The 18,122-nt window shown below is 35.3% G+C and overlaps 1 protein-coding gene across 1 annotated transcript in view; it reads right to left on the reverse strand.

The window, feature by feature from the left end:
• The window catches only part of ABI3BP (ABI family member 3 binding protein), a 159,594-nt gene that overhangs the window by 89,040 nt on the left and 52,432 nt on the right, over positions 1-18,122 (reverse strand). The window contains 8 exon segments of the mRNA XM_057413009.1: positions 873-935; positions 2,100-2,178; positions 3,377-3,451; positions 7,499-7,573; positions 8,897-8,977; positions 13,652-13,729; positions 16,404-16,499; positions 17,524-17,586. Of these exon segments, the coding sequence (XP_057268992.1) occupies positions 873-935; positions 2,100-2,178; positions 3,377-3,451; positions 7,499-7,573; positions 8,897-8,977; positions 13,652-13,729; positions 16,404-16,499; positions 17,524-17,586 (610 nt within the window).

Here is an 18,122-nt window from a genome sequence, read left to right on the forward strand (position 1 = left end):
GCTCTGACCACACCACCCAGGTCTTGGAAGGGAGATGAAGGGACTGTGAGAATGAAGACCCTAGGCCCACTGTAGAAGAGCATCAGGCTCGAGACCATCTTAAGAACCTGAACATGCACAAGTCCATGGGACCTGGTGAAATCCATCCACGGGTCCTGAAGGAGCTGGCAAATGAAGTTGCTAAGCCGCTGGCCATCATATTTGAAAAATCATGGCAGTCAGGTGAAGTTCCCAACAACTGGAAAAAGGGAAATATAACCCCCATTTTCAAGAAGGGAAAAATGGATGACCTGGGGAATTACAGACCAGTCAGTCTCACCTCTGTGCCTGGCAAAATCTTGGAGCAGATTCTCCTGGATGGCATGCTAAGGCACATGAAAATCAACAAGGTGCTTGGTGACAGCCAGCATGGCTTCACTATCTGAAGGAGGACTATAAGGATGCTGGGGAGGGACTATTCATTAGGGACTGTAGTGACAGGTAATGGGTTAAAACTTAAACAGGGGAAGTTTAGATTGAATATAAGGAAGAAGTTCTTTACTGTAAGGGTGGTGAGGCAGTGGAATGAGTTGCTCAAGGAAGTTGTGAATGCTCCATCCCTGGTGGTGTTCAAGGCCAGGCTGGACAGAGCCTTGGGTAACATGGTTTAGTGTGAGGTGTCCCCACCCATGGCAGGGGGTTGGAACTAGATAATCTTAACGTCCTTTCCAACCATAACTAATCTATAATTCAATGAATTAGTGGGATGGTGATAACTAAAGCAACACAAAGCTTCCAAAACCAGCAGCAAGGATAAAAAAAAGGGGGGGGAGGGAAGGGGGGGAGAAAAAAATTTGCAACTAAATAAAGTCATCTTATCAATTTTATCCAGTGCTGTTTCTAATAAGTGAGGTTCTGTAGTAATTTTGGGCATGGATATTTCCAACTCAGTATATCTCCAGCTGCAGGGTGTGAAAAGGGGTAAGTAAATACCCCTGAGAAATAACTTTATGTAAATAAATTCAGAAGGAAGATGAGAAATTTTACCCTTGACTGCTCTGCAGAGTATTTTTAAAAATTGCTGTTTATTTATTTATGAACTCAAACTTCTTTTTCCAAGTATTTTCAATACCTTCACTAACTAGTTAGCTGAAGATAATAGTCTAGTTTTTGCAAGTGTGCAAATGTTCACAAAAATTTTGATAAACAATGCATATATAGTTTTACATGTACTTAAATAGCACCTGAAAAAACAGCTGTACAACTTACTGTACCACTTAAAACACATCTTTCCAGGAAGTTAAGAATTCTTCAAAAAATTTAGGAAAAAAATGTGATCTGGGGAGGTTAAAGTCTCTTGGTACCACTTCATTAACTCAACTCTCAATTTCTGTCCCAGGTATCCCATGTAACAAAATGAACGAAGTTGATTTGAAAATCATTGCCTGGGAATAAGATGCAGTGTAGCAGGTTTGAACTCTTGAAAACTGTACTGCAATGCCAAGAACCAGTAGGTTATACAGCAGAGGACTTAATAAACTATAGTTGCATTACTCAGAGTAAAGTGTTGGGCAAGGAACTGCTTTCCTTCCCCCTTCACCACCTCCTACCCCTTCCTCATTACCCTCATCTCTTCTGCACATACTTGTTCATATTCAAGCTTAAAAAAATTAAGCATCCTCACATCTCAAAGGTTACAGAAAAAAACAACTACCTATCTCCAAAGCTGAAATCTAAAGTATACCTTAGTCAGAAAAGGTCTGGACTGAGATATGTTTACTTTCTTATTTCAAGACAATACATCAGAAAAATCACAGCAAAAATGTGTATGGGCATTGAAAAACAGACAGAAAGAAGGAGAATGAAAACAATTTCATCAGTAAAAAAACTGTAACCGTCTTAAGCTTTGAAAATTTTAAATCTTTTCCTGACACATCCATTTTATCAATACTATAGTCTTTGTTTAAACTTGTTCTGTGAGGATGCTGTTACAGGACTTGAAAAACTAACACATGGGGCAACACACATTGCAAGCAAGAAGGAATAACTGTCTGAAATCATAAACATGGAAGTAGCACCAACCAACCAAACAGAAGGGTATGTTTCTGAAATAATAGCACTATAATTTACCAGTGCCTCGTATTTCTGAAGCTGTAAAAGTTTGGGGAGTAGAAGTAACATGAAGAAAGTCACGTGAAGCTGGAAAACAAAACCAAAAATAATGTTGTATCGTTTTGAAGTGGTAAGAACCATCATCCAACAGCACCATATTATTTTATGAGCTGAAGAAACTTCTAGGTAATATTTAGCACATTGTGTTCTGCAGAAAAATAAGACTCTGAAATGTACAATAACCAAGTAAGTATGACTTGAAAAAAGTTCCAAAACCATACATAAATGCACAGATACATAAGGCAACGAATTACCAAACTGTCAGCAGAATCACACAAAAAGAAGCTGAACTATAGAGTTAAAAAGAAAAATATAAAGCTGCTCAAAAAAGAACAAATTACAAAAAATAGTAGCAAATTGGGACTGCATGGAATTTTTTTCTAGAATTCCAAGAATCAAGAAGGAAGACATATTGGTGCTGAAACTGGGAAAGGATGACAAAGCAGGAACTGTACCAAATGAAACATACAATATGTCTGTTGTCAAACATGAGAATGGCTGATAGTTGCAATCAAGCCCTCCTTTATTAATGGATTTTCTTCAAAAATTAATTTCTTCCAAAAACGTATTCGTCAGGCATGTTAATGAAGTGAAATCTTTCCAACTGGCTCTCATCTTACTTTGTTTTTTTTTCTTCTTTTGGATAACTGTCAGTGGCCCCAGGTAAATAACTAGCTATTACAAACTCATCTATAAAATAAAAGAAACCCGTCACAGAAATTATCAAAGGACCAAGTAGTCAGTGTCTGAATCTTCAATGACATGTTTTCATAGTGCTAGTTTTGAAATCTGGGAACTTACAGTTGTGCCTATGCTTACATAAAAAGGCTAAACACAGAGCTACATTTTTAAAAGATGTTGGAATTTCTGCAGTTTCCATTCATTTTTTAGGACTGAGTACTTCAGCAAATCAGGATATTACACTTATGAAACTCAGGTGTGGACAGGCCTATTTAAATTTAGTATTTACTGTAAGCCCAATTGAATTTTAAAGCTAAGAATTACAGGCTGTAGCCAAACTACATGTAAAATCCTCCAAACTACTAGTTCAGTTTGTCATATAAAATGTTATAAACAAACCTGCTATTTGATACAGCACTTTCATACCTGCAGTTACTCTTCATTTGCTGAACAAACTGTCAAACTGAACAAACTGTTTAATGAGAGGCACTGTCTCTGAAAATTCCTATCTGCCAAGAGGATTAATCTTATGAAAAATTGTTACCAGATCTGGTTGGTTGCACTTCTGTGGTATAAGATGTTCTGGATCCTGAAGAAATAGGCTGTGTTTCCTCAAAAGCTGAAAAAAGAATCTGAGTTTAAAATGCTGAGACCTGTGATTTAATGGATTAACATCAAGAAGCTTAGTGAAGGCTGTTCAACTTCAGATGATGCTAATGCAAAGCTAAGCAAGATGGTAGATGGCCTGAGACACAAGACAATTGTGTCATGGCAAGAAGACATGACGGCTGGCAATACAGACTTCGGACCCTGAAATTTGACTTTCACATGCCTGAAGGAATTCTTATCAGCAAGGAATTTTATCTTATTAAATTTTCTGGGATCAGTTGCAGCTATACAAAAAGAAATAAGCTAACAGTGAGATACGACAACACTGTATTTAAAGCTGTCTTTAAATCAGTAACAAATATGTTTTTCAGCTGGTCACACAGACACAAGAATGGTGAATAAGCAGCTCTCTGCGAGTGTTGGTAGTCAAGATTCTAAAGCAGATCTCAAAATTACCATTTGCAGATCTACGTGATGCTAAGAAAATTGAAAAAAAGTCACAGAACTAATCTGCTGATTACCCATCTCCATCTCTCTGGTTTGTGAAGAAGGTAGAGATACGGATTTCAAGGCTGGACTCTGAGTAGCTAAAAGCAAACATGAAAAAAAAAATATCATGATATCAAGACAGTGGTACAAAAATCTTATTTTTAACTGTAATGAGGAATTTTTTGTTTGGTTTGAAGGTCTCTTCTTTCTACTAATTTTTACCCTAATCAAGCTTTGACATATATTATCTTATAAAGCTGAATCCATATTACTTAAGAGGTTTCTCTTCTCAGAGGAGCAGCTCCAACCCCAACTCTCCAATCAAAACACATTTGATCTTCACAGCAGTCACAGGTCTGCATAAACTGTTTACTGTTATACTATGTATAACTATTTTAAAAGGAGATGTAATGGGAAAAGATAAAAATAGAGTACAATGAAGTCAGTGAAACAATCATGAAAGTAAACAGCATCCTTTACCAGTTATGTTGTAATGACAACTATTACAAAAACCTTACGGTTATTTCAGTTTGAAGTATGGATAACCTGAAGTGTACTTTAACGAAAACAATGAATCAAGGCAGAATTGGGCATTCTTATCTAAAGACTATCATGAATGTGTTTCCACCATGTGCCAGTTTTGCACTACTGTCCTGCTTCTAAGAACCAGATCCTATTCAAATGTGTGTACAGGTCAGTAAGTACCATTCTTTCCCATAAACTTATTTGCACCAGTCACTTATGCTTATTTAGGTTATGATATATTTGAAAGAGAAAATTTCCATCTTTGTTTTTAGTAGGTCTTTATCTAGATGAGTTTTCCTGAAAAGCAGTTATACCGGAATTTTAAAAACAAACTTCTCTGAATGCTTGGGATTGAGAAAAACATTCTCAGCTAGGTGTAGGTTTCATTTCTAACACAGGCAATATAAATATAACCCAAAACATGAACAGACTTTTACTTCATATATTGGATCTGATTTCCTATTTACTTTCAATACAGCTTATCACATTAACAAATATGATCTCAGTTTACTACCCTGGTATAACTGGACTCAGCAGTTGGACCAGATGATCATTGTAGGTCCTTCCAACTGAAACTATTCTTTTCTGTATTTATAGGAAAAAAAAAAATACCAACTAAAGCTGTATGATTCACAGCTTTTGGCAAAAGCTTCCATTGATGCATTTATATCCAGTAAGAACTATGAAAGATCTCCCAAAGACATAAGAGCATTAAAGGCATGTTAGCAAAGTTATCTTTTCAAAAAAAGACTGAATTCAAAATACAGCGACCACACAGATAGTTTATAAAACAAAGGAGATGTCTCCCTCTGGTACAATCAAGATAGAAAAATAGAGGAAAAAAAAGCCATGAGGGGAACTAGGGCAGAATACAGGTCACACACGCTTAAACTTCAGAAATTAAATTTTGCTTTCTTTCCTGATTTTGTGACAGCAGGTCATCAAGGCGTGAAGAGGCAGAGTGCAGAGAAATCTAATCCATATGAACCTCACCTTTGCTCTCACAAAATATTTTTGACTTCAGTACTGATTTCATGGGCAGCACAGATGCTCCAGCTGACCCAATGGCTGGGCCCAGCTTCACATAATTAAATAACACTTTTGCTAAGTGAAACAATTTGGCAAAAATGGAAGACATGAAAACAAAACCAGAATAAATACTTGAAAGAAACATGTACTGTGACTCAGCTATTACTATTTTACTTTTATCCCTGAGACAAACACAGATTAGGTTATTGTGCCCCTGTAGAAAGCAAAAATGCTTCTCATCCCTAATAATCTTCAGGTTTTCAGCCACATTATAGCAAATAGGTCCTTAAATCATTGTATCTCTCTCTCTCTTTCTCCAGTGCTGCCTCTAACTGGATTTGACCAAACTTCTTTCACCACAGTGAAAACAAATATGTATCTCCATCCCCACAAACGTATCTGGAAAAGAGCCATTAAAAATTGTAGTAAATTAAAAAAAAAGATAGTTAAAAGGATTTTCACATTCTTGAGAATTTGTTTCAAATACTCATTTCAAGAAATAAGGGAAGTAAGGGTTCCTGGAAATTATTTTAAAATTCGGCAGACTGCAGTAAGTAAAAGTATGCTGCCTAAATAAAGCAGCACTACTACATAATAACTTCTTGACTAATGTTGAATGAAATATAAGTCCACACTGATTCAAGGTCACTTGTTAACTAGTGTAATAGCTATTTATATAGATAGCAGCAACAAGCAGTTTCAGTAGAATGAGACATTTAGGACTAACACAATGACTCAGTGTAGAGTAATAGAGGTCTGTTATGTAAGCACAGGTCTTGAGAAGGGGAGGCATAGGAAACAGCAAAGAAGAGTACAAGCATGGGATAATAAGAGATGGGGAGTAGGAATTGGAGACCCAATGCCATAAACAACTCGGTGATGATGTATTATAAAAACTGCACACCTGAAGCTGGACAAAATTTACTTTGAGTTAACAACAAGAACAGAGAAATAGCATCTAACATACACAAAAGGCACCATATATGCTAAAATCAGATGTAAGTTGTCTCTCAGCAGAGGGGAGAGAGAGGGAGAAATCATCAACATGAATGTCATATTCCTCCCAGCACAGGACTCCAGATGCTTATAACTTGCTGAAATATCACCACTCACCACCGACACAAGCATGAATGCGCCAAGCTTAGGACCCAGAGATAGTGAGTGGAAGGGTGAGCAAAACACCAGGAAAAAGGGTAGAAGCTAAGAAGGTTTTCTATTACTGTTTTAACTACGTTACTGCTATTATTGAGGCTTTCTGTATGGAAGGACTCCACCTGCATTAATATTCTTTGTTTTACTCTAAGAATCAAATCTAAACTAATGATGATTGTTGAACTATATAGTCCATTAAGGCGTGTTCCCTCTTTGCCCATATGAAGATTTTGACCCTAACATTTTGACTCTAACACAGGTAAAACTATTTTGAAAATGTGAGCAGTGCCATACTTTCTCAAACATCAGGCGTTTCCAAAGTGTTCTGAAGTTCATCACCAAACAACTGATGAGAAATAAGCAGATTTATGTATATTTAAACTGCAACATCTTCTACAAATTATGGCACTATTTAAACAGAACATACAAGTATTTGGCAAACTGCATGAAAATCCACAGAACTCATGTTCACTGCAACAACACTCCAACTGTGAAATGCAGTCTCAGAAGCTCATGGTGTACAGTACTTCTAAGAACATTACAAAACTAAGAGTACAGATTTTAGCTAAATATAAACTGCCGTCATCAGACTGTAGATAAAAGTTATCCCATATTCTCACAAGATTTTGTTTGGTTGGTTGGTTTTTAAAATGAAGCATTAATCTGGAGAATCCTGTCATAAAAATAAAGCAAAACCAGGCTTATAATGAAAGAAGAAATTTGCAAATTCTGTGAAGAAAAAGCTAAAGCCTACCACATTTTATAGACAGAATATTATTGCAGCTGAAGAATTAAAACCTACTGACCACAGAATCAAAAAATTAGATAATTTTCTGCTGACATTTACAAAGAAAGCAATTACCGAGCTCTGTCAGTGGACTTTTTGGAGCATCAGAGATTCTGGATCCAGAAGGAAGAGGCTGTATTTCATTAGAAGCTATAATAAAAGAAATAATCAAGACTTTAATTGATTAAGAACATTACAAGGCACAGCATGGATCTATACTTTGGCTTATAGACCACTCACTCCTGAACCCAATGATATTTAATAAAAAAAGAAAAAAAAAATTAGTTCCAACCTAGGAAAAAAATATCCACACAGCTTTCTCATTTAAAAGGATGTGTGGAATTACAGAAAGAAATCATCTTTCCCCTAATAGTAATATTAAGATCCATCAATCACAGGGATTTAGTAATGAACATCCATCACTAACTATGATCACTTAGTTTGAAATTAATCACTGACCCGTCTTGATTAAATTTTGTATTTTAATCTTTAAAAGTATGGCAGAAAACCAAGCAAGGTTCATTATCCTTAAAAAGAAATTGATCAAAGTTATAAAATTTGATTGGCCGATGACTGAGCTTCAGGAATTACTGAAAATCCACTTGTGACTGTAAAGGAAAAAAGACAAGAGAATATGTAATTAACATGAATCAATAGGATTAAGTAAAAATACATTTATTGAGAAGCATTAGCAGTCCTCTTCATGGGAAGATCTGTATTTCAGTCCTGCAAATGCTGATGATCTTTTCCTTTATCGTATATCATCCTGTGTGTATGTCATCTGGGCCTTAAAGAAATCTAAGCAAAGTTTAAAAAAAAAAAAAATACAACCTCAAGTTTAGATTTGTGTTCAGAATTTTACACCATTTGGGGGTTAAAATACAGGCAACAAAATCAACATTGGAGAATTTAGAATTCTGAATGCAAAGAAGTAAGTAGATGCTGGTTGAAATCCCAGAACTACTACTTCGATCAGAAATCTCTCATTCTGAGACACTCTGAAAAAAATCAGTAAAGTTCTTTTTTCCTCCAGGAACAAATACAATTATATCATGTCACATGCAATACAAAACTTTACTTTTGCATCACTATTGATGCTACCTAGATGAACCTGTCAACAGAAGAAAAACAAGGAGGTAATTATTTCAGTTTAATCACTGAAGTTAATTTTACTGATGGAAATTTTATGTGATGTCAATCATACAGACCACATAGACAGAAAACATTGAATCACCTCATCAAATCCGCTAGTAATAATCGTACGTATAACAGCCACAGTTCAGCCAGAGCTAGATGCATCGTAATTTACATTTCATGTGTGAATTGCTGGAAACACAAAGGGAACCAGAAATCACTAATTAGGACTTCTTTTGGAGCAATAAAAAGGGAGTGTAGCAAGTAGCAGAAAAGGTGTGCTGAGGGGAAAAAAGCATTTAATACACAAACAAGGTAAAAAGCAGCAAAATTAGTTACCCAGTATGTTTTGAGTTTGCACCAATTTGGGTTTAGGCGTTGATTTAAATTCCTCAAGTCCATGTTTTTTCTCAGCCTGAGCTAGAAGAAAGAAGCTTTATTTACTTTAGAATCCCTTTAAACTTTTCTTTACCTACTGGTGACCAGCAGCATCAATATAGCAAAAAGTTTCAGTATTCATTAAGTTTAATAAAAGACCATTTTAATTTTAAAACACAATAGAAGAGAGTTTTGTTTATTCCAGCATGGTCTCCATGCTTTTTCCACAATCTACTGAGCATGGTTTAAGCAAGAACTGATCACGTAGGTTTATAAGGTTCTTCTTGCATTTCCTAAAGAGAACATACCATTTTCCACATTATGCATAGTTACATAAATGCCACTACAGCTACAAGTGTTACACTATTTTCCGCTTTTCAATGCCACAAAAGCTGGAATCTCCACAGGTGCTGCCTTGTTGGGATCAAATTCAGTTTCTACTACATCAGTTACAGTGCTGTTACTTTCACTGCAGTGGAAGGCGTTTTTTGTTCTAGAGTGAAGTTAAAGGAATTTATCCTTATGAAGCAGTGGATGAAAATTCATCCAGAAAAGCTCCACAGTTAACAAACCTCAGAAGTACTTCAAAAGCTAGCATTTCTTATTGGTGAAATGCAACCATAAAAAAAATAAACAAACCAACAACAGGAACAAAACAAAAACCTCAACAAAAAAAGCTAATACAGAAAGTTAGAACTCATTATTCTTTGTGTTCTTTTTAGGGGTCAGATGGCTTACACTCATATGTGTATGTCTCTTGTCAGCTAAGTTAGCTGAGCAAGCTGAACAAAAAATAGCATGCCTACAATTGGGATAAAAGAAAGCAAGGTCTCCTGTGGTCTGCACAGGACATTGAGGGATGATATGAAATAACATCAGACATTTTTGTAAAAAAAGATACAAGAGGCAGAAAGTTTAGGATTTAAATGTAAAGAAAGAAATGCCTCTATTGTCACAGCATGGAATACAGCAAGAATGATTTCAGAAAACATTTCTTAAACAATTTTTCCTCTAACTTCTCTTAACCTTCTCATTCATGTTCCTCTATTCCTCCACAACTAGAATTAAGATATTCTGAGGGAATCAATAATCTCACTCCTTCCCATACCCCACATGAACACAAGAAGAAGCCTTCAGGAGCCAGAAGGACAATAGAAGGAGCAGAACTTGGGGAAACATGTCAACAAATGAATTATTGCCACTAAACATTAACTCTAGATAATTTTTCATTTCAAGCCTATTCTCTATTTGACAAAGGTATTTTGATAGATTTCTGATATAATCTGTTACATAAAGAAATAACTTGCTCTTTTATAATTTTTTTTTCATTTAAAACAGTTCTTCCATGTCCTAGACAGCTGTGCTGTTATTTCTAGCTGCTATTTTATTTCAGTTTCCCTGTGAAGTGCTGTTATTTCTAGCTGTTATTTTATTTCAGTTTCCCTGTGAAGTTAATGAAAGGGCTCACAATTCAACTGAGAGAAAAAAAAAGCAGTGGTAGTTTGAGTTATATTAGACAGCATTTTAAAGATTGAAGGGGGGTGGGGAAGCATTTTGAATTTGTGCTGTTGTGTTAAGGATAAATTTGTCCTAAGCGGAAAATATCATAACAAGTCTGGAAAAAACAAAGCATGAAAGAGCTCACTAACCAGTCTTTCCATGGAAGTGCATGCCAAGGGAGGGGAGGCCTGAAATTAAGAAAATGATGGGATGCCTGGCTGACAAATACACCAAAACCAGTTACTGAACTATGTCACACCACAAAACACTCCCTTTGACAAAGGCCCAGTGGAATAGAGGCCCAGCTCACTGAACATTTCAGCTTGTTGAAATAATTCAAGCTCCTTTCTTCCCTTCTTGCCTGACTGATGACACAATGGCTGCTACAGCACATGGCTCCTTTTAAATCAGTGTTCCATTGTCAATTCTGGCACAAGTCCTTAAAACTTTCATAGCAAATAATTGCTATGCCTTAACTTTCAAATAGTGAAGCCTGGATGAAATATAATGAAGTAGATCCTATTGCTAAACTCAATTAATTGTGCCCATGTATCACCCTGTCCTTCAAACACAACCCTTGCAAAATGCTGGTGCTCAGATCTCTCACTCAAAGTCTGGCTCAAATGCTTAAGTATTCAAGTTATTTTTGCATATGCAATGACCAGACTGAAATTACACTTGAAGAACTTACTTTGTCTTTTAAATGATTTACTTTTACTTCTCTATTTCCTGCCCCCTTTTTTTTTTCTCTTTAACTGAAATATTGTAACCACAATGAACACATTCTTTAATGTAAATAGTGTCATACTCTTACATCAGCACTGTGATCAAGAAAGAATGACTGAAAGGAATGGTTACCACAGCAAAAGATACGGAAGTAAAATCACAGAGGAAGCATGGAGAGGAAGATGAAAATTATTCTAAACATTTCAGTAAACAAATAATGGTATAGTAGCTGTAAGAATATATTAAATTTCAACAAATGCTTCTATATCGCTTGGCACTAAAAAGACTCTGCTTGCTCAATTATCATGCAAAATGAAACACACCAGCAACTTAAAAAACATATAATTCTGTGTTTATGGTTAGAAATACTGCATGCCAGGTACATAAACATCATTATAGAACACAAAGGAACTGGAATGGACTGATTCTCTCTTCCCCAGGTGATGTATCATTTCTGGCATCACATTTCACAGCATTTACCTGATTAACCAGTAAATTCCAGCACAAGGATGAATTATTTTGGTTAGATGAATGCATTCTTGAGGATTACAATTTTGCAGGAGAGCCAATTATAAATTATCTTTCATTTCTAATTTTCACAAAATGGCAAATTCTGTGAAATGTATTTGTAGATTGCAGTTACTCAGACAAGGCAATTAATTCAGTAAAATAACTGCAGAATCTAAGTCTACAAGAGACCACAAACTATAAATCAAAAAAATTTGAACAAAAAAAATTATTTACAGTTTTTTAAAAAGTATTCACATTTTCAAATGTGAGGCAGTCTGTTTGTTACACAAATGCTAAACTTGTCATGTTCAGAGCTCCCTTTGAGAATAAATTCCTTTGGGCGCATCTTTGTTTTCCTCTTAATAATTAGGATGAACAGAAAAGAGCTATTCATATGAAGGTTCTGCAGCAAGTAATTGATGGTTAAAACTAGAATTTAGCAAACACATATCTACTGAATGAAAAATAAAATTCCACAAACATTTTCAGAGAGAAAAAAAAAGATGGTTTGTTTAGTCTAAAAGATGGTTGCCAATCATTACATGAGTTTGCTGCATTATTTCATCCCACACTTCTTTTACTCCCAAATATTCTTTGGGAGGGTTTTTGTCTACTTGTTTGCTTTAATTAAAGACTGAGTTGGTCTCACGACATAAAGTATCGTATCTTTGATATACATATGGAATAAAAATATCCACAGTCATGTTTAAGGGCAGTATCTGTGTGAATTGTGTGATATCAAAAGAATAATGTGCTACACAATTTCAACCAGCCAGGAAATACTTTCTGTATGGAATAGCATAATGCCAGCAAGACAACATAATATGACTAAGCTAATCCAAAGCACACCATCTCTATATTGTTTCCACAAATTCCTTTTTATTTTTAAGACTTGCCACTGTTTAAGCCTTCTTTCTCCCTTTCAGCAAAGAAGTTGACAGAAGTCAACTACTGTCTCTAATGACAGCAAAATCAAGACAGCAAGCATAATGAAGTCTCAATTATAGGATAAAAGCCAAACGACAAAAAATGAAGGTAGGTATATGACTACTGACGCAATTTTAGATGTGGGTTGATAAAGAAGATAGTGAGTCTCTCTTCATCATTTGACACAAAATAATTGAGTTCTGTCCAATCTTTTTCTCAGATCACAAATGTTAAGCCATAGGGCTATACTTGTCTTATGACTTGATAAAGTAGTCTATGTTGCACTTACTTGTTCCCTAAGCAAAGGAAGCCAGTAGATCATGTGAGTTTTAAAACATCACTTCGTGTTTTTTAACAGTATAAGAAATTAGCATCTGAGTAAGTCCTTTTAAATAAATGATATTTTTTCAGCCACAAGTAGATGATAAAAGACTTCAGTCTTCAAAATATACAAGGTAAGATACATTTCACAGTCATATAACCTTGAATATGAGTCTAGAACCAAATTTTATATCCCTTTCCCATATATGTGAACAGCTTCCACTTACATTAATAAGACCAGTAAGTCCACAAAGACAGTGTGGTCAAGATTAATGTGATCAAAACTGAACTTAAATGGATCATCATGTTGTTATCCTCTAAGCCTCTGAGCTTGATACAGTGATCATTCCATCTTAAGGTCACGCATGCATTTTGCATAATCATACTATTATCTCTAATTTGCTTCTTCACATATTTCATGGAAGTTAGAAGTTCAAGGCGCATCACCAGAAAACTCATTTTGCCATGCTTCACAATTTCAAGGTATCCAGCACCCCACAACGATACGGTTGTAAGTTTTTTATAAACCTAACAACTTTCCCCTCAAATTCAGATTTTATTCAGACTTTTATCTACACCTGCCACTCATGGTTACTAATTCAGCCACATTATCCTCCTGTTTTCCCATTACCGCCTTTAACCGCAGATTGAGCAACACAAAGATGAAGTTAATTTTAGCTAATATATTTGGAAAAAATATTCCACAGTTTCTAAAAACAGAATTTTCATTACCTGGGAGAGACTCTGGAGAGATTTCTTGAACTGCTGGTGTTTTGGATTCAGCAGGCCACACTCGAGTTTCATTCTTAGCTAAAGGACAAAATGTAAGAGAGTAATTGCAAATCTGCTCTATTCTACTACAGATTTATTTTTATCCTACTTCAGTTTGCCAAAGTAAAATGAAATGGACAAATGTGGAAAGCTGAATACCTTTAGGAATCAATGAACTTCCACTGTAAGCTCAGTACAAACATCTATCTAGGTATGTTAAACACGTGCTTTTTTGAATTTGTTTTGTTCATTAAATGATTCCTTAAAAATAAAATTTACAGCATGGAAATTAATGCCTTATGAATCATTACTTTCATAGTGCAAAATAGTCCTCAGGGTTTTTCATTTTCTAGCATTTCAAGCATTAACAGCAAAAATGCTTTTCAAAAGTCAAAGATGCAATATAGCTCTAAGCATTATAAAAGAATAGTCTAATAAATCTTCAAATACAATGGAAATTTCATACTAGTCATGTCCTTATTTTCAGTTACATTACTTCTAAAAATTACAGTAGTATGACAATAGCCTTCTATTTCAACAGATAGAAAGATATTTCAGCAGTGGATATAAGAAAATTAATGAATTTTGACTTGAATAATACACTTGTGGGTTTTTTTTTCCACTGAGGACTAACGCAATACACTTTGTATAGTAAGATTTTTACTAGTTTTTATAGAAAAAAAAAACCAACAAAAAAGCCTTTGAGAATTCAATCAGTATGATATTCTTTGATGCATTATTTTGACTTTTCTAAATAATACAGAATTAGAGTAGTTGCAGCGTGTCAGCAAACTATAATTAGTCATAACTCCGCACACAGATAAGTCTTATTGCATTTTATTGTAGACATACATCATTCCCAGACATCAGTGAAAGGTATCTGTATAGATTTGGATAGTATGTCTTCTTGTCAATTATATTATACATTTAAACTCTTTCTCAGAGTACTTTTGCTTTACAAGCAATGATGCTTCCATGTTTTACACTCCTTTGAAATCCAGTAGTTATTTGTGTGTATACCAATGTACTTCACATTCTCTATTAAGGAACACATAGTAAGTAGAACAGAACAAAACATCACCTCTCTGCTCTGGTTATTTTCACAAAGGTGTCTGTGTAAACTACCATAAAAAGTAGCTCCAAACTGGCATTGCACCAGCTATCTATTTTAGACATATCTGAGCATTCAAATTTAGAAGTCCAAGTTCTACAGTCAGCCTGCTGAAGAAGCTTGACATCTCTAGGTCAACTGAAGTTACCTTTGTCTTTTTTCCTGTCTTTTGCTCATTGTCACATTCTCCCATTTTTACTGTGCATACTACTTATGACCTTATACCTTCTACCTTCTTATACTGTATGACCTATCTGAAAAAACAGTATTGTTTTCCTGCATAATATTATTTCTACTTCTTACTCAAACACATTCAAATATTTTCCTACTATCTAACTCTACCCTCACATGTACACTGTATCTTAACAGGAACAAGCACTGCTGTTTAATTACTGCAAGGCAAGCCAGCCTGAGAATATGCCATGGCCATCAATGGAGTAACAGAATAAATTAAACAAAGCAGAAATAAGAAAGGAAAAAAAAAAGAATAAAATCTGATGCAGTTGTTTGGAGTTCAAATCAAGTATTAAGCCAAGCCAAAAGTCACCAGCTCCAGAACTCTAGTCTGTGAAAGAAGTACTGTGAAAACGTTAGAGGTGACCTTATAAGTGTCTATAAATATATAAAAGGGGAGTGTCACGAGGATGGAGCCAGGCTCTACTCAGTGGCAAACAATGATAGGACAAGGGGTAATGGGTACAAACTGGAACACAAGAGGTTCCACTTAAACTTGAGAAGAAACTTCTCAGTGAGGGTGATGGAACACTGGAACAGGCTGCCCAGGGAGGTTGTGGAGTCTCCTTCCCTGGAGACATTCAAAACCCGCCTGGACACATTCCTGTGTAACATTATCTAGGTGTTCCTGCTCCGGCAGGGGGATTGGAGTAGATGATCTTTCGAGGTCCCTTCCAATCTCTAGCATACTGTGATACTGTGATACTGTGATACTGGAGGCAGTATTAAGGTTTGTGATGATAGTCGAATGCTAGTTTGCAGATCTTAAACAAAAGCCTCAATTAATCTTGTTCCTGTGGTTTTCAGGCATATTCAAAAGATCCACATGAAACCTGTACTGGAATGTTCTAATTTCTGGTTACCATTTTTCATTGATTTTTCATTGATTTAATTACAGATAATAAATAAGACTCTCTTCATGAAACAATTTCTCACATACACTCAAGCCAGGACTCATATAATTAAAATTCACTGAAAATCCAGTCTTTCAAATTGACACACAGACTTTCATTTTTAAAGACATATATTGAAAGATATAACCTAGGAAAAAAAAAAAAAAAGAAAAAGCATAGACTGTAAAACAAAACAAACCCCCTGAATTCCATAAAAATAACTAGATTACTCTTCTCCATGTATCAAAGCTACTTCAAATGGCTGTGAAATACCTTAAAACCCCATTGAGATGTTTTAAAATAAGTAGATTTCTATGAATTTTTATAAGTGCAAGCTAATCATTAATTAGACAAGTAGAAAAAAATAAGGTAAAGGAGGAAAAAGAAGGACTTTTCTTTTTGCACATATGATCTCACTTTGTTACACTTCTGATACTGCTCATGAACAATACAAGCTTAGTTCATTTCTGCTTACCCATTTTTTTTGTGGATGCTTGATGTATGTCATCTATTGGCAGGAGAGGGGGAAGTTTTTGCTGAGTTTCATTGAGACCCGGAACAATGAGATGCACTACACAGAAAGATGAGTGTCATTAATTCCAGAAGGGATGAAAAATACAGTCTACCCTCTGAGATAGGTGAGCAAGTACTACTGAACCACTGGGAGTTTAGTCTGATTATCTGACACATTAGTTAGTCTTATTCAGTAATTATCAATCCTATTTGGTGCTATTTCCTCTTTATATCACTCTTTGTATTACCATTTCACAATTAATCAGAATTGAAAACATTCAGTCCTGGAGTTCTGCTGTATAACAAATGCTTGGACATTCTGTCTGGTGGGCCTGGAGGATGCAACACTAAATATGGTTAGTGAGTATCTCAGTCATAGAAATATGTTAAAACTCTCACAAAGCAAACTTAAGCCAAAGTTATGCAGCTCTATAAAGTATGTCCATATGTACAAAGGACTAAACACCTTCCTGAATCCAGGAATAAATTGGTCACGAGGGACATGATGCTGTGAGCCTTTCCTATCTACTTCAGACAGACCAGTAGTTCACCACGCTAAGCACTATGATAGTCCTTTCCCTATGATAGTCTTTTCCCTATTTTTTCCCTGGTTTTCCCTATCTGTTCTTATAGGTCAAACACAAACAGAAAGCATGAAAATGAATGCCTTCATAGAAACAGTTATGGCCGAGATCTAACGTTAAGCTCTAGTTACAAGGAAAGTTACAATACACACAACTATAACCTAATATATCAGAGGTTTGCCTGTATGTATACTACCTTAAAACCAAAAAGAAATAAAAAGAACCCCTCATCTCAGTAAGATCTTTGCCACAGAACTTTATTGAATTATGAAAGAAGTTCTTGGCTTAATCAATGATAATATCTTCTTTTAAATACTATGATAATAACATGATTCTATTTCTCTTAGGCTACATCATCCTTGAACCATAGGTACCAGCTGCAAAATACCCTTTGATATGCAAGAAAAGAACTATCAAGATCAAGAAAACTGAAAGTATTTACACAGTTCTAATTTTCAGCCAAAGATGAGAAAAATAATAAAAATATCTTCTAGTCACCTAATATTGCTCCTGGGAGCGAAGAATTACCTGAAGTCTTTGACTGTGTCCGGTTTTGAATAACTGTGGAGACAACAGAGGGATATTAGAAGATAAATTTTAAAAACCAAAAAACAAGAAACAAAACCATACATGAGACAAGCTTCAACATTCCAAAAATCTTCTTTCAACATAATAACTGGAGATGAGGACACCATCCTAATCTTGTCTGTATTTACACTGAGTTCAAGGGACTTCAAACTGCTTTTCCTCTACATCACCTCTTAACTGTGCATCTCTCTCTCCCTTAGTGTATCAGGTTTATATCCTTGCTGAAGAATGACATTCTATGCTTATATTAATATAGGGCCAGCTCCAGGCCATCTTATTACCCTGCTATTCACAAGTCTTCAAAAAAAAAAAGTATGTATGCCAATACAGTCATATTTTACTTGTAATACTGTATTTTGCTTTCACTCCACCCTCCAGTGTTTTCCTTTTCCTGAACTGTCAACTACCTTCAAAGACAATTTGCTTAATTTTATTAGTTAAAATTATTCTCTATACAGTTTCTGTTACCAAGTTTTAATTGCAGTTTAGCTTCTACTAGCTATATTTCA

The sequence above is a fragment of the Pezoporus wallicus genome, unplaced genomic scaffold, assembly GCF_028554395.1.
Source record: "Pezoporus wallicus isolate ANWC-B61680 ecotype Strahan unplaced genomic scaffold, APGP_CSIRO_Pwel_v1 contig_6484, whole genome shotgun sequence".
NCBI lineage: Eukaryota > Metazoa > Chordata > Aves > Psittaciformes > Psittacidae > Pezoporus > Pezoporus wallicus.